Source organism: Bison bison, unplaced genomic scaffold (genome assembly GCF_000754665.1).
Source record: "Bison bison bison isolate TAMUID 2011002044 unplaced genomic scaffold, Bison_UMD1.0 scf7180017864376, whole genome shotgun sequence".
Classification (NCBI taxonomy): Eukaryota; Metazoa; Chordata; class Mammalia; order Artiodactyla; family Bovidae; genus Bison; species Bison bison.
Window position 1 is genome coordinate 2,075,942 of NW_011494948.1, and position 23,375 is coordinate 2,099,316.

The following is a 23,375-nucleotide window of genomic DNA, read 5'->3' on the forward strand; positions in this document are numbered from 1 at the left end:
CCCCGCCGACAGTCCATAAAGAACTGGAGCTGAGACTTGAATCTAAGTTTCCTGACTGAAGTCTGAGCTCTTAACTACTATACTCTAGTGCATATATATAAGTTATGACTTTGAATTTACTATCATAAAGTTGAGTTCCTTATTTTGAAACTCTGGACAGTAAAGAAAATAGATTAAACACCAGACATACCAGTCAGTTGGTTTAATGATTCATTCATCCTACTGTACTTTTCACTTCCAAACTCTCCTGAATGTAAAACGCTATAGCTTTCTCTATAATTTAATTTTAACACAATTCTTATCATATTTAAAAGAAATCTTAAATATTCACCCTATACAGTTAAGAACATAGAGACACAGGATTCTGGTTTCCACTCTCCCAACCATGCCCCTTTTCCTTCTGTCTGTGCCTCTGTCTTAAATACAGCCCCTCACTCCCACCCGCAATGCACACAACCACATATATTCTCAAGAAAAGAGAGAATGAAGGGAGTTCATTCCTTGGAACTGAATAACCACAGTGGAGCAAAGAACATAATGGTATTAGCAGAGATGACCGAGAATGTTAGGAGACCAATAACTCATGAATAGCAAGTCTGCAATAACTGTCTTAATGACCAGTCTAATAGATGGCACTTTAACAACATTTCTGGTACAATTCTTCTGTAAACTCATCTTCAATAAATCTATCATTACAAAGAACTGGATGCTTCACCACATAAACACAGTTTACTGCATCTGGACACAGAAACATTACGTCAGTGTCTTACTGTATCACCACCCTTGTCTTGAGTATTCTAACTATTGTGAGATGGACAACTGCATGCTCAAATGTAGGCTGTCAGTGAAAGAGAGATATTTATGCTACAGGATGCAGTGGACATTAAAAAAAAAAAAAACAGGACAGAAAGCTCACAATTATGTGTATGAGGAAAAAAGCAGAAACAGTAATTGTCATCCAGACACATAGGTGTGTGAATACTGAAACTCTAGAGACTAACCGGTGTTCGTTTTGAAATGCCTTATTGAATTCTTAGTTTTTGAGTGCCTAGAGCACCATTTCTACATTTGTCCCATATTATTTTACACTGACATATCTCTTGTACTGACTTAAAGTTCTTTAGAGTGAAGGATTGCCATGCTGTGTTCCTCATTGTGTATGCCACCTCTGGCCCCAAATTCCAGCCCTTGGCTCCATTTTTCTCTGTCAGAGACTTGCAATTCTGACTCTCTAAAAATAGGAGAATACTTCTTGTCTGGAGAGAACTTTTTATCACTTCTGTTTTTTTAAATCCTACCTTTCTTGCAAGGTTCAGCTCAAATCCTGCAATTCTAATTCCTTGCTCCTTGGAGATGTCTCTTATGTGCTTTCAGATGAACCATCAGTATATGTTCCACCATTGCCTATTCATTTGACAATCAGTTATGCTTAGGCTTGTAGCATTGCCTCTTTTTAAAGTTTTTTAAATTCATTATTACAAATTATCCTTTCATTTAATAATTCCTTAGTTTTCCAATTCCAGGATAAGTTACTGAATGAAATACACTTTACTATTTTTCTTTGTAGTCTATAAAACAGATTGTCCAGGACAGCTAAAAGTAAAATATATTGATATAATTTTAAAAATTTTTGTCTCAGTTGCTGTGAAAGTCTTTTGAAATTAGGAAGGTCATTTCTTTTGTAATTATACTTTCACCTTGATTTATGATGTTGAGTAAATATATAAAAAAATTTTGAATCTGGAAGTAACAGGCTGATGCCCTCCTTCTTCAGATAATCTTCTCATCAAAGCTGAAAACTGTAAATTGATTGACCTTACAACAATCTATATTGACTAGCAAGACTACTGAAAATAACCTATTGGATAAGCTATGGTCCATAAAATTGCACAGTTTAAACAAGGTCCACAGTATGTTAGAGGAATAACAAGATCCTTTTCCCTGTCTAATACTGGAAAAAGCTAAATAGATACACCCTTTCTAGGGCATCTATGTGTGTCTATTTACAACTGATGTTACTGTGAAAAGACCATTTTTTCCAAAGTAAAGATATTAATCAAGCTATCCACACAGCTTTATTCTTGAAAGATAATTATGTATGTGCTTATTTAAAATATCCATTGTTAAGAAAATATTGCACATTCTTTTTATCACATACCACAAATCTTATTTACTCCAACTTGAGGGTATGCTTTGATAGTTTAAGAAGATAGTAAACAAAATACAAAGAGACTAAACAATCTTATAAATAGCAATATGGGTAATCTACCAAACATAAAGGAAAGGTACTAGCAGATATGATCTCTTTTAAAATATAGATACAATATAAGGCAAGTAGGTTTTATTATAAGGGAAGTAAAAAAAAAGTTTATGTGACATTTTAGTAGCTCATACTACTTCCTGGAGGTATGTATTTCACCCCATTAAGGAATTTTGGTTAACATGATAACACAAAATACTGTGCTTAATAATTGCTCCCATTGCTTAGAGAAACATTAAAAATTCTGTCATGGGGAAATATAGTAAAGAACAAATTCTGTTCCATAATCTTATTTAAATACATTCAAATAACAGAATATGAGAAAAGGAAATATGCTTCCTCTAAAATGGGTCCAAAAACCTATGAGTTTAAAGGATTTATTTTTCAGTCCAAGAAATTAGCAAATACAGACTTTGAAAAATAGATTTTAGACAGCTGCTGGAACTCTAACTGGATTTCTATATCCCTGAAGTTTATTGAATGTTAGAAAAGCAAAAAAAAAAAAAAAAAGTCATGTCTCCTCACATGATAGATATAACAAATACAGACAAAAAAACCAAGTCCTGTTATAGTGGAGTAAAACTCATAGCTGTGTGTTACTGGAATCCTGGCAAAATCCAGTTGTTGAAGTTGTGGTCAAAAATCTAAGTAAAAAACTGAGGGAAAACTCTAGACTGAAAATTCAAGGGCAAGGATTGTGTATCATTAGTTTTTGTATCCCCCGAGCTTAGCAAAGTACCTGATACATAGTAAGAATTCAGTAAATGACTGCAATATGGGATGAACTGAATATAAAGATAGAAGGGGAGACAGACCTCTAAAGGAATGGACATTCATGTGTTTGGAAATTTTTTTTAGAGCTAGCCAATATTTTTAGAATTGGTCTTCCACTGTTCACAGGGATATGTGGAAGAAATGCGCGGCTTTGTTTCACAGAGTTCATTTGATTATTCTCGAAGGAAAACTATAATCCACAGTCTGTGGCACCACAATTGTTTGTTGTGGGAATGATTATAGATCAAAAACAAAAAGATTATATCCCTTTTCAAGAGCAAATGAGTAGCAAGAACAGATGAAGTCTTAAGGAAACAAAGACGTTCTTTTCATGCAAATGTGTTTATGATAAAACTAGAGCGAGATAAATACCGAAACTACTAGTCTTTGTGAAAATTGCTGGCAGATTTTTAGTTTTGAGGAAAGATGATTTCCCCGCCCAGAGCTGGCCTTGGGATATGAATACCACAGATCATTTTTCTTTACAGATAAAGGAGAAGTGAGTTCTGCAATGAGCATTCTGCTGCGGTTTATGTCAGGCACAGGAATGAATGAATGAATGAATGAATGGCTTCCCTATCTCTGCACAGAAGCCCCATCAGATACTTGATCTCCTATTGTGTTGTTCAGTTGCTAAGTCTGTCTGACTCTTGTGACCCCATGGACTTCAGCCTGCTACACTCCTCTGTCCATGGGATTTCCCAGACAAGAAAACTGGAGTGGGTTGCTATTTCCTTCCCCTTGGGGATCTTCCCCACCCAGGGGTCGAACTCATGTTTCCTGCATTGCAGGCAAATTCTTTATCACTGAGTCACCAGGGAAGCCCCCAATCTCCTGTACTGTCCCACTAATATATTACCCATGAGGGGTCCACAACGGAAAGCCAAAGGCAGATTTTCCACCTAGATAGAAGACTGTTGGCCATGAAGTTGCTGTCCTTCTTTTCCCATAGGATATATGCTGTAGTACAGAACATTTAACTGAATGAAGCATCTCGATTCACGACTTGATGAATGATGTCCATCTTAATGTTGTGCGGCTATGTTTGGGAAGAGTAAGATGTGAAGAGCAGACGATGTTCCTGCTTCATTTTTTACACTTACGCCTATATTCATCCCAGGAACATTTATCATGCTAGTCATAGGTTAATAGTCCAGCATTATCTGCTAGTCACAAGGATAGCCCAATAAACACAATAACTTTCCCTGCCCCGAAAAAGCTTTGATTCCAGTGGAAGACACACCGGTAAAACAATAAAGACTGTGATCCCTTGCAGTGGATTCAAGCACAGTGAAGAGTGAATCAGCTGCCACAGCCTCAGTGACAGGCACTGCCCCATCTTCATACTGGCCTTTCACTCAACAGGAGTATTTTCAAACAACTCCTCAGAGACATGAGCTCCCTCTGTCAGGTGTTTAAATGTGATACAAACAAAAGAAGCATAAATCTTCATAAAAATGTAGGGAAAAAAGGTTTAGGTCTCCTTGACTCTTGATAATGTATCCATCTAATATTCAAATATAAAGTATATCCAGTGAATTGTTCACTTTAGAAAGCTGTACTTTATAATATATGAATTCTATCTCAAAATAATAAAGAAAAATACACAAAATATATCACAGAAATTTCCTTTTGGCCTAAGAGCACCTTATTTCTTCTAGTAAATAAAAGCCACTTCTTTTATCACAAACCTTGACAACTTTCTGAATATACAGCACTGTTTATAATTAGGGTTCTCATATAGATAGCAAAACTTTTTATTTGCAGTAATGTACAGTGTTTTGTCTTTTGAATATTAGTCTATTTGTACCTAGGGAGTCTATCCAGAAAACATCAGCTGTTTCTAATGTCAGATGAGAAACTGGCTGAGTAACTTGAGCTACATCTCTTAACCTCTGGGAAAATGTCACCTCTTCAGTGAAACCACAGACTAGATTTGAAGATTTTTGGAAATCCTCAAATATAATTCCCAGCAGAATTCTATGACACTAGATTCAAACTTCTAAAACTTTAGGATAGTGTTTTGTTTTTTGTTTTCTAAGATAATGGGAGACTCCTTGAGTTGTGACAGGAAGGATCAATATGGAAGGAACAGAAAAGGAAGAAAAAAGGAAATCAATGCTCAGTTAGTTGCACAGCAACACCCACCAACTCCAATGCTCAGGCTGAAACTTTTTATTTCTCTTCCTGTCTAAACTGATGACAGGGAGGCCAATTAATCACCTTGGGGGGGAAACAGGACCAAGTTCTTGCACTGTCACTAACCTGACACCCTAACTGCTCCTAACACAAAGGGAGGCAGCATTTCAGTGTTCGTTAACTGTACCAATTACAGTGCCTCAATCACTTCAGCCATGCCTGCACTTCTAAGTTAGAGATTTGGTTCTAAGTCTGTGGGATGGGGTAGGGCATGAGCACAATGAGGGGGAAGGGCAGAGGGAAGTGAGCTCCTGATCCATCTGATACTGAGTGGTTCTTAAGGGACTCATTCATGTTACCTGAACATTGATCATTCTGCAAGTAATCTTTGTCAAACAGATGAAGGCATCCAAACTGTTCCTTTTTTACACTTTTTATATTAGAGTATACTTGATTTACATATACATATATCTATTATTCGGAGAAGGCAATGGCACCCCACTCCAGTACTCTTGCCTGGAAAATCCTATGGACGGAGGAGCCTGGTAGGCTGGAGTCCATGGGGTCACTAAGAGTCGGATCCGACTGAGCGAATTCACTTTCACTTTTCACTTTCATGCACTGGCGAAGGAAATGGCAACCAACTCCAGTGTTCTTGCCTGGAGAATCCCAGGGACAGGGGAGCCTGGTGGGCTGCCGTCTATGGGGTTGCACAGAGTCAGACATGACTGAAGCGACTTAGCAGCAGCAGCAGCATATCTATTATTTTTCATTTAGGTTATTACAGAATATTGAGTAAAGCTTCCTGTGCTGTACAGTAGATCCTCTGATTATCTACTTCGATTATCTATTTTATATAATTTATATATATATATAGCAGTGTGTGTGTTTTTGTTTATTTTTAATTGTAGCATAATTGCTTTACAATATTGTGTTGGTCTCTATCATACATCAACATGAATCAGCCACAGGTATACATGTGTTCCCTCTCTCTTCAGCCTCCCTCTCACCTCCCACTTCATCCTACCCCTCTCGCTTGTCACAGAGCACAGGGTTGAGCTCTCTGGGTCATGCTGAAAACTCCCACTGGCTATCTATTTTACATATGGTAATGTGTATGTTTCAAAGCTACTCTCTCCATTTGTCCCAAAAGAACTTAACCATGCTCTGTCTTCATCAGCACTCACCTTCTAATTGCTTTCATAGAGCTTCTTTTTGGAGGAAGAAGGGAATGTTACAGCAGACAAGATGAGCTCTGAAACATTCAGTGCTAGTGCCTAACATATATTCACGTTCATACCAACTTTATGAGTAAAGACTAGTATTCTCATTCTAACTAAGAGAGAAGCAAGGCCAGGAGAGGTGCAGTAACTGGTTCAAGTCAAGCAGCACAGTGCTAATTGGCAGAGTGAAAATAGGAACCTTGTTTTCCCTGACTTCAAAGCTCTCTCCCACATCTGCTATTGTAACCCTCAAAGTACACACCTGTCACTCAGGCCCTAAAAGCCCAACTTCATTTTAAAATAAAAATAAAACTCCAAAGTGGCCTCTCTGTCCTATTGATCTCTTTGAAGTTGAGAGCTTGCTTTGGAAGTAGAGACACTTCAGGATTAACTGTTTCGTGAGAGCCTGGGGCTCCACATAGGAGCAGCGGAGAGTCTGCACAGTGTCCAGTGATGGTTAAGGGCCAATCATTTATGACAGACTGGTGTGAGGACCAGGATTGAGAGACAGAAAACTGGAGTTACACGAGATTCCCCCCAAATGCTGCTATGACTCCCAGGAGAAAAAATGAAAAGTTCAAGTAGAAAAGATATGGAATTTAACCTTGTTAAGGAATCTGTCTAAGGTTTAAAAAAAAAAAAAAAGTGGGTCTGTGAACATTAAAGAAGTCCAAATTCAAGTAAGTTTTGGAACTTGAGAATTTGCTTTCAGTTTGAATTCGAACAGCTACTAGAGTGCAGAAAGAATAAAAGACTATAAACACGTATCTGCACCCCTGGCTGTGGATGCAGCGTTAACTTCTGAGGTGAGCTGCTGTGTCTTTCGTCCTGCTAGATTTGTTTACAAGATGCAGAATGGCAGCCAGCCGGGAAGGGACTCTCTGTACCTTCATATCTTACTTGAGGAGGCCAGTCCTCAGCTATGAACAAAGAAAGTGTCTTCTCAGACTGCCAGCTGGCAGGCTTGGCTTTACTCTAAACACTGCACTGGGAGTTTAATCAGTAGGTACATTTGAGTTAAGGCTGAGGGGTCTGCATTAAAATGCATTCACTTCTGTACTGTCTGAAGATAATAACAGTGTATTTTCTGAGAGAAAAGGGTCTGAAAATAAGGCTTCAACTGCTGATAAATCAGGTGGGGATGAGAAAAGCAGCTCTTTTTACAGAAAGACATTCTTTGTTCTGTTTGCTCCTGTTGTTCCTACTAGCAATTTTGACCACAACAAAGAGCTTCCATGAACTGTAAATTCAGTTAGAAATTGATCCAGACACACACTTTGGTTAATCATCTGCTGTGGGGCCAGTGGTGAGTGGTTTGCTGGGTGGCCAACAGCATACAGAGGAGGCCTAACACCTGACCAGGAGAAGTTAATATTTGAACGCAGGAGATGAGTAGAATAAAAGAAGCAACAGCCTAGTGCTAAGTGCGTTGGTTTAAGTTAGCAAGTTTTCTTTTTTTTTTTCTTGATGATGATGATCATGATTTTTTTTTCTTTTTTATTGAGTTCAGAAAAGCCCTACAGGTATGATCAATGACAGGGATGGGAAGAGGCCAGAGTTTCATTGATTCAAAGACATTTATTTTTTTCACGTTTTAGTATCTCTGAAATTGATGTGCATCTTAAAATTGATGGCATCTGTTTGATGAAAGAGGCCCTACTCAGACTGCTGAGCACTTGTATCAGGGGCTCTGTGAGCATTTTGTATGTATTAATTTATTTTTAATTACCTTCGGGGTAGGTTTACTTCTATTTTAGAAATGAAAAAAGTAAAATACAGAGAGGTTCAGTTATTTGCTTAAGGTCACACAGCTTGAGACACACAGCCTGACTCCATGAGCTGTGATCTTAGCCACTGGTGTCCTCCTAGCCCACTGTAAGGCTCCGAGTGGCATGCAGAGGGCTTTGGACCTAATCTGAAACAGGAAAACTACTGTGTTTCTAAAGAAGGAGGTAATGATTCCCACACTCTTACCCCAGTCAGGATGTTCCACTTTGGAACAGTAAATTTAGCCATTCATCTCCCCCAAAGGAGGTTAAATTGGTTTATCCAGCCAAATATGAAAAGGATACTAGTTTTTACATTATAAAATCATTCATTTTCTCATTCATTACACAAACCACCAAAATGTGTTCAAAGTTAAAAGGAAAAAAAAAAAAAAAAGACAAAACACTTTCTATCCCTGTGACTCATGTGTCAAACATAATTAGAAATTTTCCCTGGTCAATTTTACTCATCAACTCGGCATAAAAGATGAAAATAGATCTGTCAGCCACCACTTTTTTACTTGAGAAAGTCAGGGAAGCCACTCTGAAGAAAAATTCAGTGCATTAAAGGCTAGACAGAAAGTCAGAGAGATGTGCATATATGCGTGTTTGGTTTCTTGTTTTCATCTCTGTAATGCCCTAATGAATGTCCACTGTTATGAGTTTACACATAAATTATAAATTAATTGAAAGCAGATATGACAAGTAGTTTTTGCATTATGAATGCTTGGAGGTTTACAAAACGTGAGCAATAAAGGCTTTCTGCCTACCAATGCACTCTGGCACACAAACATGGTCAGATACACCTACAGCCTTTTTCTAGAGAAAACAGAAATGTTTTCTTTTGGGATCTTTGCTTTGATGACAGATAGTTTTGTCCTTCCGTGGAGAAAGACAAAGCTTACCATTGGAGATGAAGAAACATGGATGGAGAATATAGCAAATGACATAGGAAAACCACTGGGTTTGCCCAGGGATGATGGTGCAACACAAACTGGGGGCTACGACATTTTTACCAAATTTTTAGCATAAATATTGACCTAGTTGAAGACTTAGATTTCTGGATTCTACAACCAACACATAAGAAACAACAGTAAAATCTTTGTTGTCTAGAGCAGGTGAGTTAAAATAGTGTTCTTCTTAGAACAGGAAGTCATGAATTTGTGAACTGTTTCAGCCATGTACCTGCTGTGTGACCCTGAATAAGTTATTCTTTCTCAGTCTTGTTCCCTACCCCTGTGATGAGAAGGTTGCCATTTAAAAATAGGATCTAAGCAATGTTTTTTTAATGTCTCTATATATCCTGGCATCTCTTGATATGTTTCGTTATTCAGGAGAAAATAATACATCTTTTTAATTTACCTGTCTCACCAGTATTGTGAAGATTTTAGCCTATTAGACAAAGGTGCCACATGCATGCTGTCATTAAAATGGAAAGACAGGGCACTGTTATCTGGACTGTTTCAGATAAGAGGCTCATTATCCTCTTCTCAGACTGGAGATGTGAGAACGTTGCCATGAGTACAGGAAGAAACTCTTAGCACATTAGGATGCTAAATGTTGGAGGGCACATGGGCGCTGAGATTAAAGATAATACACTGGCACAGATGGCGGCAAAGATCCTGGACTAGACTGGGTAGCAACAAAATAGGTCAAAGGTATCTTTCTGATAGGCCTTCTGTGAATCGGGTTTTCATCTTTCTCCAATTGCAGCAAAAACAAAACAAAACAAACCTTAGCTTCAGAGAGCGTGTGTGTGTGCTCACTCATTGACTCTTTACAACCTCATGAACTGTACAGCCTGCCAGGCTCCTCTGTCCATGAATTCCTCAAGCAAAAATACTGGAGTGTGTTGCCAGTTCCTACTCCAGGGGATCTTCCTGATCCAGGGATTGAACTTGTGTCTCCTGCATTAGCTGGTGGATTCTTTATCAATGCCCATTCAGAATAGTTTAGTTTTCTTTCTTTCTACATTTATTTGTTTATTTAATTAAAGTATAGTTGATTTAGTATTTCCAGTGTACAGCAAGGGCTATATATATTCTTTTCCAGATTCATTTCCACTATAGTTTATTTAAGATATTGGATACAGTAGTAGTTTCAGTGTGTGTGTGTATATATAGATACAGATATATAGTTATTGTTCAGTCACTCAGTTGTGTCCGACTCTTTGCAACCTTGTAGACTGCAGCACGCCAGGCTTCCCTGTCCTTTACTATCTCCTGGAGTTTGCCCTAACTCGTATATACACACATGTATGTATGTGTGTGCCTGTGTATGCACGCACATGCGTGTGTATTTAAAATACCACTAAAAGGCCCTAGTGATGACACATTTGAAAATACAATAGATATTGGATAAGTATTTATGTCTACGTAACTGCTATGGGCAGATGGACTGTGGCCCAAAAAGTAATTTGTAAGTCACCTGCTTGGAACTTTGAAATCAGCTGAGTTAACTACTTTTAAAAGGGAGATTATCCTGAACCCCCCTCCATGTGTATACCCGTGGCGGATCCATGTTGAATGGTAAAACCAATACAATATTGGAAAGTAATTAACCTCCAATTAAAATAAATAACTTTATATAAAAAATAAAAAAGTCAAAAACTTTTATTAAAAAAAAAAAAAGGGAGATTATTTCCTCAATGTAGAAAACAAAGGTATAGATTCTATAATGTACCTGAAGTACACTGCCCCCTGACAAAATGCTCCTCACTGCTCTTCTTCCTATTTATACTATCAGTTGTTGATGTTGTTGTTCAGTCACTCAGTTGTGTCTGACTCTTTGTGACCCCATGGACTGCAGCATACCAGGCTTCCCTGTCCTTCGCTATCTCCCGGAGTTTGCTCAAACTCATGTCCATTGAATCAGTGATGCCATCCAATCATCTCATCCTCTGTCACCCCTTTCTCCTCCTGTCCTCAATCTTTTCCAGCATCAGGGTCTTTTCTTTTCCAAGAACTTTTTTCAGTTCTTTGCATCAGGTACCCAAAGTACTGTAGCTTCAGCTTCAACATTAGTCTTTCCAATGAATATTCAGGGTTGATTGCCTTTTTAGGATTGACTGGTTTGATCTCCTTGCTGTTGAAGGGACTCTCAAGTCTTAACCAGCACCACAATTCAAAAGCATCAATTCTTGAGTGCTCAGCCTTCTCTAAGGTCCAACTCTTACATTCATACATGACTACTGGAAAAAAAAAAAACACAGCTTGGACTGTACAGACCTTTGTTGGCAAAGTGATGTTTCTGCTTTTTAACATACTGTCTAGGTTTGTTATAGCTTTTTCCAAGGAGCAAGAACCTTTTAATTTCATGGCTGCAGTTAGCATCTGCAGTGATTTTGGAGCCTAAGAAAATAAAGTCTGTCACTATTTCCATTGTTTCCCCATCTATTTGCCATGAAGTGATGGGACCAGATGCCATGATCTTTGTTTTTTTAAATGTTAAGTTTTAAGCCAGCTTTTTCACTCTCCTCTTTCATTTTCATCAAGGGGCTCTTTAGTTCCTCTTCACTTTCTGCCATTAGGGTGTTATATCATCTGCTTATCTGAGGTTATTGATCTTTCTCCCATCAATCTTGATTCCAGCTTGTGCTTCATCCAGCCTGGCATTTTGCATGATGTACACTACATATAAGTTAAATAAATATGGTGACATTATACTGCCTTGATGTACTCCTTTCCCAACTTCAAATCAGTCCTTTGTTCCATATCCAGATCTAACTGTTGCTTCTAGACCTGCATACAGGTTTCTCGAGAGGCAAGTAAGGTTAGTCTGGTATTCCCATCTCTTGAAGAATTTTCTGCAGTTTGTTGTGATCTACACAGTCAAAAGCTTTACCATAGTCAATTAAGCAGATGCTTTTTCTGGAATTCCCTTGCTTTTTCTATGATCTAACGGATGTTGGCAATTTGACCTCTGGTTCCTCTGACTTTTCTAAATCCAGCTTGTACATGTAAGTTCTCAGTTCACATACTGTTGAAGCCTAGCTTGAAGGATTCTGAGCATTATCTTGCTAGCATGTGAAATGAGTATGACTGTGCCATAATCTGAACATTCTTTGGCATGACATTTCTTTGGGATTGGAATGAAAACTGACCTTTTCCAGTCCTGTGGCCACTGCTGAGTTTTCCAAATTTGCTGGCATATTGAGTGAAGCACTTTCACAGCACCATCTTTTAGGATTTGAAAGAGCTCAGCTGAAATTCCATCACCTCCACTAACTTTGTAGTGATGCCTCCTAAGGCCCACTTGACTTCACATTCCAGGATGTGGACACTCTAGGTGAGTGATTACACCATCATGATTATGTGGGTCATGAAGGTCTATTTTGTACAGTTCTTCTGTGCATTCTTGCCTCCTCTTCTTAATCTCTTCTGCTTCTTTTAGGTCCTTACTGTTTCTGTCCTTTATTGGGCCCAACTTTGCATGAAATGTACTATCAGTACTACCTTTTGTTCAGTACCTTTTCCAGTTCTTTATGTCACTACTCTCCCTTTACTGAAAACTCAGAAACACTGCGTTAGTACTCTGGATTCACTTCTAGATGTTCTTATTACTATTTTGTGGGGTGAGGTGGGGAGTTAAGGTATATAGCTAACACTGCCTACTCGACATCCTAAAAATAGAAGTTTCTTGTGACTTTTATATTCCTCTCAGTACTTAGCATGATGGTTTTCTGCAGCACTATGGCGGATAATTATTGGTTCCCCCTCCATCTCAGAAGTAACTTTGTCTCTTTGATCCAAGGGAGGAATCAGATATATAGGGATGGGCTATTAGGAGCTATGTCCTAAAATGTGCCTCCACAACCCAGTGAGTCCATTTAAGTTCACAGTTTGTTTTCTGGCATTTGCAATTTGACAAGAAAAATTCTCGCTCTTTAGGGATTCTCTATGTAAAAGAATATATGATCAAAGGATCTATTTTCTGTATGTGGGTGGGAGAAACAGAAGAAGCTGGCATGTACAGGGGAGAGAACAGTGCAGCCCAGAGAAAAACACTATGGGGAGAGTTTTAAAAGGGGTGTGGAAATCTCTACAGTCTCCCAGTGTCAGATAACAGTTCTGTTTTTAATTTTTTTTAAATTTATTGAAGTATAGTTGGTTTACAATATTGGGTTAGTTTCTAATGTACAGCACAGTGATGCAGTTATATATCTATATCTACCTATATTCTTTTTCAGATTATTTTCCATAATAGGTTATTACAAGATACTGAATATGGTTCCCTGTGCTATACAGTAGGATCTTATTTAATTTATTTATAAGTAGTGTGTATCTGTTAATCCTAAATTCTTAATTTATGTCCCTCCTCCCTTTGGGTAAGCATAAGTTTTCTGTCTGTGAGTCTATTTCTGTTGTGTAAATAAATTCATCTCTATCATTTTTTTAGATTCCACATATGTGATATCATATGATATTTATCTTCAGACAAAAGTTTTTGAAGCATACCTGCATGGATAACATTTGCTTCTATATAAATATATAATTTATAATACATGTATAATAGATAATATACAATAAATACAACAAATGGTCCTTTATTTTCCTTTAAGCAGACTCTAGGAGCTGCAGTTAATTTCTTTTTCTTGTTCAGTCTCTAAGTTGTGTCTGACTCTTTGTGATCCCATGGACTGTAGTCCATCATGGGATTTCCCAGGCAAGAATACTGGAGTGGGTTGCCATTTCCACTTCCAGGGGATCTTCCTCACCCAGGGATCAAACCTGTGTCTTGTTACTTACAGTCAATCTAATATACACAGGATTCATGAATATGATATTGGTAATGCTGACTGTGATGGCTGTCAAATTGATCTCATACACAGATATATTTGCCATCTGAGGAAATGGTGAAATGAAGATTTGAGGGGCATATGTGTATTGTATACACACATACACAATTATTCAGTCTTAAATAAGATTCTACCATTTGCAACAACACTGAGGGCATGGGCATCATGCTAAAGGAAATAAACCAGACAGATAAATATTGTATGACTTCACTTAGATGGAATCTAAAAAAATAAAAAAACAAAATTCTCAGAAACAGAAAACAGATTGGTCATTGTCAGAGGCATAGGGTGGATGATGGAAGAAATGAGTCAAAGTGATCAAAAGGTAAAAGCTTCCATTTTACAAATGACTCTTGAACAATGCAGGAGTTAATATTATAATTTATAACTGGGTTTTGCTATTGAAAAATATCCATGTATAAGTGGACTTGTGCAGTTCATATCCATGTTGTTCAGGGTTATAAGTCCTGAGGATGTAATATACAACGTGGTGGCTATTTAACAATAATGTGATGTATATTTGAAAGTTGTTAAGGATATATATTCAGAGTTCTCATTACAAGAAAAAATAATTTGGAGTTATGTTAAGTGATAGATTGTAACTAAATTTACTGTGGTAATCATTTTGCAATATACACATATATCAAATCACAGTGTATGATAAACTAATACAATGTTAAATTTCAGTTATGTCCCAATATAACTTGAGATAAAGAAATAAAATGAACATTCGTAATTAGCATGGTTGAATTACTAGACTAGCATTTTTGAAGTTCAGACAAGGAATTCAGATTTTAATTGGGCTTCCAAATGATCCATATGTAAACAGTAGCTAGGAGTTTGTTTGGCAAGATGTCCACATCTATTCTAAATCAGTCGAAACATTCACCAGCCTCATGTACTGACTTTTGACAGTGACACCAAATTTAATTTCTCTGCATTCTAGATGCTATCCTCATATTCTGGCCACTTAAATTCTAGTAGGACTTGGCAGTCTCATTGAAGAAAATACAAGCCTAAAGTAATTGCAAAGACCTTCAAGATGCAGTTACACTAATTCCTCAGGTTCCTTCTTCCAACTGTCATGAATCTGACTTCAATTTTCTTTATAGTAAAGGAAGTCTCTCACATAATCTAATAATATTGCTTTACAATTTAAACCCACTTCCTCCTAGTCTAACCTCAGAATCAGTGTAAACAGGTTTCATGCATTTAATTCCTGTTTTAATCTTAGAATCAGAGTCGCAGATTTAGCTTCACCCATCTTGAGAGGTCTGAGTAAACATTAATCCATAGTGATTATGCTAAAATAGTTATGTTTGAAAGTAATCTCTCCTCACTGAAAAACAGTGAAAAATCTAATCAAGTTTATATAGAGATGATATGTTAAAAAAAAAAAAAAAGATAAACTTCTTCCAGTGTGTTGTCCTCTGGTCTAAAATACTATGCAGAAGTCTTTATCATATTATCACAGATGAACACAACATTTAAATATCTCCTTCATGGCTGTTAAGGCACAGTAGAGTCAATTCATGCCCAGGGAGCTTTAATCACAGATCATCGTCATGATAAACGGTGAAGTCAGTGTGGGCTATCATGTCAATGGCTACTCGGGGAGTTCTTAATGGGAGTGCTGCCAGCATGAAGTTCATAACTACTTTCAAGGAGCACTTCTAATCTAATGGCTAAATGAGTATCATTAGAGTATCTTTACATGCAGCATTTCTAGAGAAATCCTGTATTTAAAGGAAGCAAGTTACTGTAGTCAATGCATACAACTGAGACTGCTTAAATACTGCAGATATTGTCAATAGTTTACGCTTATAAGAGTAGAAAGTTAATGAATGGCTATTAACAAGTTGAGCTATCAAATTGTATTTCTGTGACCCATCATATCATTCATAATCACACATAATGTGTTAAAAGTGGGGCCATGAAGAAAATATCACACACAGCAACACACTAAGAATAACAATAACAACACTCATGATAACAATAAAGAGCAGGTTGGCAGCGTTAAAAATTCTGGCTAGTGAAAGCTAACACTTAACTATGTGATTTTATGTTGCCCCAAATGGCATTTATCATATGCCTTGTTTTCTTTTTAAAACTCAATTTTCAATCTGAAGCCTCAAACCAGAAACTATAGAAACTATTTTCAAGAATACTGCACAATGTAAAGAGAGCCTTTATGACTAAGAGGAAGAATAGGAAAGAAATAAGAAGCAGACCATTTAGAAAATAATTCATAATCCAATGTGTTTCCTAAAACTGAAATATTCCCCTAAATGCTTGAAAGAGAATAAGTGAAAATATAATTTAACCAATGAGTGAGCAAACAAAATCTCCTTTGTGTTCTATCAACAAAGATGTTTGGAATATGTAAATTGAATAAAAGGTTACCAGCTCTTGAGACTGAATGGGGCTACAGATATGTTTTGCTTAGGAAGAACAATAAAATAATCAAAAAATGAATGTTTAAAGACTAGAAAATCCATGCAAATGTCCAGATTGCCACAGGCCCCACTGCTCCACATTCTCTTACATGGAGCTTTTTCACGTGGTTGATAACTCTCTAGCCACTTGAGGTTAGGGCTCTTCTTAGAGTTTTCTAACCAAATATGACAGGGAAAAATGTTAGAGTTGGTAGGGACTGAGAGAAATCCAGTCCATCAGCCTCATTTCAGGCCGATAATAGAGAAATCAAGGGTGATAACAAGGATGTGTTTTAAGATTCCTATTAAATAAACCAAAAGAAACTCTTTATGGCAGAACTTGAACAGTTTCAGTTTTTTTATCTGGCACAATTATAAGATTTTAGTTGGACATTTTACTCTTATGCTTATGCTAGTTAAACTTGATCTAAAAGATAAATGATCATTCAGTTATAAATAATCCATGAATTGGTTCCACTATGGGTCCCTGTTTCTGAGGAATATGATAAATAGTCAGTTTCACAATCTTCTGCTTGATAAATGACACAATATCTAAATACCCACACATATACAACACTTTTTTATTCATTTTCATCAAGGATTAACACAAAACCTTTAAGGATTCTGAAAATGTAAGATACTGTTAAGTGCACCACTGCTTCAGAAACACCCAACAGCCTGTGAACATATTACTATCTTAAAATTAGCTCCAATATTATTTTATACTGAATGGGTAAAATCATGTGTATGTACTTAATAATTGTAGTTTTCAGGCCATGTAAACTGACCAAGAGGACTTGGAAATCTGCTTATTCTCTGTAATTTCTTTTTCAGTAAGCTTTCTCACCATAATTTAGTGTATCTGGCAATCATATGGTATACTGGGAAGCTTATACATTCAGTATATTAACTTGAAATCAGGAAAGATAAACCAACCTCATTAAATAACACTGAACGAATATAAAAAATTAGATACTTTTAAAAGTACAACTATTCCATTAATCATACAGATACTTTTTAGTTGGCTATTTGTTGTAAAATTTTGTATCAGATGCTGAGTCATATTTAAAGGAAAAAGAACTGATGGATATGATTATAAAGAAGAGGGGGACAATTCTTGAAAATACTGTCAAGTATAAACACACTGAATTACCTCATATTCCTGGGAAAACTTCAAGTTGTCATTTGCTTTCAACCTTTCAATGTGATCTGCAAGTTCCAAGATAGGTATTGGAGGATGGCTAGCCATACCTATTAAAAGGAAAGAATACAGACATTTGAAAACAAATGAAAATAAAGCTAACTATTCCAAAATACAGAGAATACTATAGTTAGAAATGGCCTGAAAATACGTGAGTAGTAAAGATGTTTAATGTGAAGAAGCAGGCAGATAGTTTGGTTACTCAAAGCAGGACATGCTCTGGAAGGATGAATTTTGTAGCCAAATGAAAAGTCACCAAGCATAATCTCCAAACTAACACTCCTAATGTGAAAGAAAGTGTTATTGTGCTATGAATCAATGCAGTTAGCTAGTGGAGAAAACTGACAGTCAGGCTTGATGTCAACTTCTGCTTTGAGTAATGACTGTTATGTCATTTCAAACTCCTTCTCCTGCACTGTGTGAAATGGAAATTGTGTGGAATTAAATGGTGTAAAGTGCACTAAGAAAATAGACACTGAGAAAGGCCTAAAAAGGGAAAGAGTTGTAGCTTGATAGGAAACATAAAGTGACTTATGCAGAATCAAGGAAAACTAACTTGAAGAATGAAGGTTACCAGGGTAACCGGAATCATCTGAACCTGCAAAGGAAATGATGGTGTAAATAAAATAAAACAGAACAAATTTGTTAAAAAAAAAAAAAAAAGAAATGGATGCCTGATATACTTTTAAAAAGCACTAATAAAAATGCTGCAGGTTTTAACAGGATTCATATACATTGTGACTAGATTAAAATCGCTTTAATATTTCACAAACCTGTAGGTGACTGACATTCACATGCAAACATGAACACAAAGAATGACATGCACCACAGACTATAGACAATAATCACTGATGACAAAATCAGACACAAAACTGAGCTTCAAAAATGTTTCCACGAGTAGCAGATTGTAGAGGTTGGGGTTGCAGCCTTCTCCTGGACATTTATCAATGGCCACACTGACAGCTTGCTGATGTTTTGCCCCAAGTCCCCATTATTCAACCCCTAGCAAACCTACAATCTACTTCAGGTGTAAACATCTTTGTCCACTAATGGGAACTGAATGCAGGAAAGGGAGCAAATGGTGAAAGGATGAAGAGGAAAAAGAAGGTGGTAAAAGAAAGCAGTGACATGGGGGTGATACATCTTAGTTCAGTCGGCCAGCTGAAGGTATTCATCGATTCTGTTAAAAATAAAGCACCACTAACTATGGTGATTCCAGTGTCTATAATGATTTTTCATTTTTCATACGATTTATATTTTACTTCTTCTGATTAATTTTTCAAGAGCACCATAAGAGACCATTGCTGACTCATGTCTTATAGGTGCAAATTCCAGCTGACTAGAAAAACTTGAACTAGCATGCCACCAAGGAGGCCTCTTAAGTGAAAAAAAAAAGCGTAAGGGAGGGACTCAAGCTGGAAACCCTGTCCCTGTGGACATTCTGCTGTCCCTGGGACTCTCTGCAGGGTGTCAGGCTGAGGTATGGTGACCATTAAGTCAGCACAACGTGTAATTACTTTGTAATTAATTTATGGGTATTTTAAATATTGTACTGATATTGAAAGCCAATGAGTTCCTTTGTCTCTAATGCCAAATTATCGATGGTTTTGTAAGTTAAGTAAAAAACTATCTTGCTTCTCCCAGACAATCATTTCAGCACTGTGCTGTGATAGGCAGTACTTTAGTATCCACAGCTATGAAAGTCTGCTTTCAGTCAGCTAAAAGCTTAATGGAAGATCCAATAAAAATGAATCAGCTTGGAAGAAGAAACTCTTTGTTGCTGATGTGATTATGCTTTTGGACTTAGATGTTGGAACTCGTTTCTAGAACGTTTCCCTGTAGATGGTAGCACTGAACTCATCTACATTTTGTGGGAGGAGCAGTTGAGTGACAGTGATCTAATAATTATAGTGATCTTATCCAGATGAGGCACTCCCAATGACAAGAATGGAAATGCAAAGGCACAAGAGACTGTAGGCTTGTTTGGGGATGAAATGATGTGGACATCCATTACAGTGCTTTAACAGAGAAAATAATAGAGACAAAGATGTTTAGACCTTTTCGAGCGAATCGTGGGAGAGAGTTATTATCATATATGGACTGAGTGGTGGTTTGGCTAGAGAGGGAGGACACAGAGCCAATCAGGGAGGCGTAGGGGACTGAATTACTGCTCAAAGCTGCAAAAGTAAAGCCAGTTGGAGATGGGAAAAGCATTAGTATAACAGCAGTAGAAGACCATCATAATCAACCAATATTTACTTCTGGCATGCACTGGCACGTGGTCTGGATGTATTACTTTGGAAGCTAATGACAGAGAAATCCAAGCAAATCTGTACTGATCCATTACATTCTAATTCAGCATATGTATATATCACAGGCAAAGACATCATGGCGTTCAAGAATCATTACTTATGATCTGGCAATATTGCACCAAAGCACTAGGACAAGTAAAACTGTCAACATGGATGTTCCACAGAAAGGCGAGCAGAGCTTGTGGGAATCTGATGGTTCAGGGGAGGAAATCCCAGGCTAGCGTACTGAACAGGAATTCTACTTCTAGGCCTGCCATCTACTAATAAGAGACAAACCTCTTGTTATCAAGCACCTAAACTTCTTTTTGTGTAAAAATAAAAGTGGGGAGCTAGATAAAGAGTCACTTCTTTATAACTCATTTCAAAATATTCAGGATTTCTGAGCAGAGAAGGGTCTCATGGATGTAGTTCATATGTGAAGGTTTTAAATGTAACTGTGTCTTTTCTTTGAGGGGTAACATTTATAGTCTACAAAATAGAAAATTATGCAGTTGAATTGTCAATTTTTTGAATTAAATTTAACACATTTTTTTTAGCTAGCCAAATTACCTTATATCATAAGAATATATGATATACATATAGGCATATCATGTATGTATTCAAAATAAGTAAATGTCAACATAAAAATTATGCTAAAGAATAGATCTGGGATGAAACTCCTCTAACATGAAACTCATTTCTTTTCATTATTATTTTTTAAATTAAAGTGTAGTTGATTTACAGTGTTCTGTTAGTTTCTGGTATACAACAAAATGATTCAGTTATATATGTATATATACTTTTTTACATTCTTTTCCATTATTGTTTATTACAATATATTTAATATAGTTCCCTGTGCTATAGAGTAGAAACTTGCATGTTGGGCTTCCCTGGTGGCTCAGTCAGTAAAATAATCTGTCTGCAATGCTGGAGATCCAGGTTCAATCCCTGGGTTGGAAAGAGACGCTGAAGGGAATGGCTACCCACTCCATGTTTTTGCCTGGAGAATTCCATGCACACAGGAGCTTGATGGGGTGACAAAGAGTGGGACATGACTGAGTGAGTTTGTATTTGCTAATCCAAAACTCCTAATTTACTCCTCCCCCCATCCTCTCCTCTTTGGTAACCGTAAGTTTGCTTTTTATATCTGTGAATCTGTTTCTGTTTTGTAAATAAGTCTATTTGTATACTTTAGATCTGACACATAAGTGATCTGATATTTGTTTCTGTCTGACATCACTTAGTACAATATGATAATCTCTAGGTGCATCCATGTTGCTGCAAATAGTATTTCATTCGTCTCTATGGCTGAGTAAGATATTCCAGGATGTATATGTGTGTGTATGGATACACACACACACACACACACACACACACACACATCTTCTTTATCCATTAATCTGTTGATGGGCAGTTTAGATGGCTTCTGTGTCTTGGCCATTGTAAATAGTGCTGTTATGAACATTGGGGGTGCACGCGTCTTTTTGAATTAGTTTTCTCTGGATATATCTTCAGCATTTTCTTAAGGTACCTCCATACCGTTCGCCATAGTGCACTGATTTACTTTCCCACCAAGAGTAGGAGGGTTCCCTTTTCTCCACACCCTCTACAGCATTTATTATTTAACATGAAACTCTTTAGCTCATATCCGAAAATAATTACCAAGGATCTCTTGCAAAAATGCTATTATATGATTCTCCCTAAACTTCTCTATTGTCCAATGTGGAAATAAAGTTTACAGGATATAATCAAGTATGTTAGAATCTGAATGAAATAGGAGACACTAATTATGAATTTGACCTCACCAAAGTATTTTTTCACTCTTTTGTTTGGAACCTGGTCACTGCTCACAGTCTGGGAACCAATGTTTTCATTAGAACAGTGTTTTCACATTAGCATCTTTTGAGGTGCTTTGAAATCCCTTCTTTCCAGGTTGCACACCTGACCAATTAACTCAGAATATCTGGGTATGGGAGCCAGACATTGACATTTTTAAAATTCCCCAGTAATACCTTTCAGTCCTTTGGGGATTTTTTGGGGGGGGAGCCTGTAACTTTTTTCATTCAAAAATCATATTAGAGTATCTAAGAATGAGATCAGCTTTCTCCTGGTGATACCCTTGAATCTGCTCTAAGTCTTGATTAGGAAGCTTTAGTGCTTTAGCTATTATTAGCAGCAAAGAACTTGAAGTGCAGCTCACAGCTGATGAGGACTTGCTAGGGTCTCGACCTCATCAGTTCAAAGCTACAAATGCACAACATAAATGCATTTTAAAGGAAGGCACCCATTGCATCAGAACAGAGTTTTCATTATGGAGTTATGATATCAACAATACACACTGTCAACATGAAAAATGACAGATGTAGTCAATGAAATCTGCCTTAGGTTGGAGGAAAAAACAGGATGGCTATTTTTTTTTTTTTTGATAATAACTGTGTAATGGCTTCCTTATAAGATGTAAAACTTTAAAAATCATGGTGCCTTAGACATTACTTAGTCCAGCATTTTCATTTTATAAAAGAGTTCTGAAGACTAGGAAAGTTAAGAGATTTGTATATTTTAGCCCATTATTATTTAGCCCATAGTAAGTAACAAAATCGTATGTGATTTTGGCATCCTTCTACTGTTTTATTTCTGGAATTGAAGCTATGATCTTCTAAAGCAGGGGGCAAAGTTTCCAGTGCTAAAGGGCCCAAGTCAGTTAGGAAAAGAAGGAAAAGTGTAAACAGATATTGAATAGTAAACACTCACAAGAAACCTACTCCTCCCCATTTTTGTGCAACCAGGAATCTCCTAGGACTGTTCTTCGTTTATCTACTTTCAATATGAAGTCTCAGCAAAGAGAAATATTTCTCTATTTAAAAAAATACACTTGTGATGAATGGCAGCTGATGTTCTCTGTCAATGTCAGGATTATCCTTAGGGCTGCTGTAGACTGGAGAGCTTCTAGAAGGTTGGAAACTCTAGCAGATATCTTCCAAGTGGTACTACAGAGCCAAGAGGGTGAGGCTTCTCAGGCTTTCAGTAGCACCTGAAAACCCAGACAATTATGTTGCTTTCCTCCATTTTCACTTGTTGAAATCCAGTGGGGGTCAAAGAAAAGACCTTTGGAGGCCACATTTGGCTAACAGTGACCTCTGTTTTAGAAGAGCGGAATGTTCCTCTGGTGTGTGAATTAAAATCTAAGAATGCTGAAAGTGAGAGGCAGCATATCTGTGTCACTAGGAGAGACGCTGAGTACTGTGTGTGGGACTGGGCAATGGGTACTTCTCCCATGCTTCACCCTCTATCCCCACTCCTCTCCAATTAAGTCCACTAGGAAGGCAGATGAAGCTCAGAGCAGTAAAAGGACTTGATCAAGGCCATCATTATCAGTAAACTATGGCTTTGTGGGGGTTTTAATCCCACACCTTACCAGTTCTCATTTAGGGAACTTCTCATTATGCCATGCTATCTCTTAAATCATTGAACATCCCTGGGAGAGTGGTG

The 23,375-nt window shown here is 37.2% G+C and overlaps 1 protein-coding gene across 9 annotated transcripts in view; it reads right to left on the reverse strand.

The window, feature by feature from the left end:
* The window catches only part of PTPRD (protein tyrosine phosphatase, receptor type, D), a 572,360-nt gene that overhangs the window by 108,352 nt on the left and 440,633 nt on the right, over positions 1-23,375 (reverse strand). For 6 of the 9 annotated variants that reach the window (XM_010856985.1, XM_010856986.1, XM_010856989.1 and 3 more), the window contains 2 exons: positions 18,152-18,193; positions 17,548-17,645 (listed from right to left, as the gene is read on the reverse strand). In XM_010856985.1, the coding sequence (XP_010855287.1) occupies positions 17,548-17,645; positions 18,152-18,193 (140 nt within the window). The remainder of the gene's footprint in view (positions 1-17,547; positions 17,646-18,151; positions 18,194-23,375) is intronic. The other 3 variants (XM_010856991.1, XM_010856992.1, XM_010856990.1) reach the window with 1 other exon arrangement.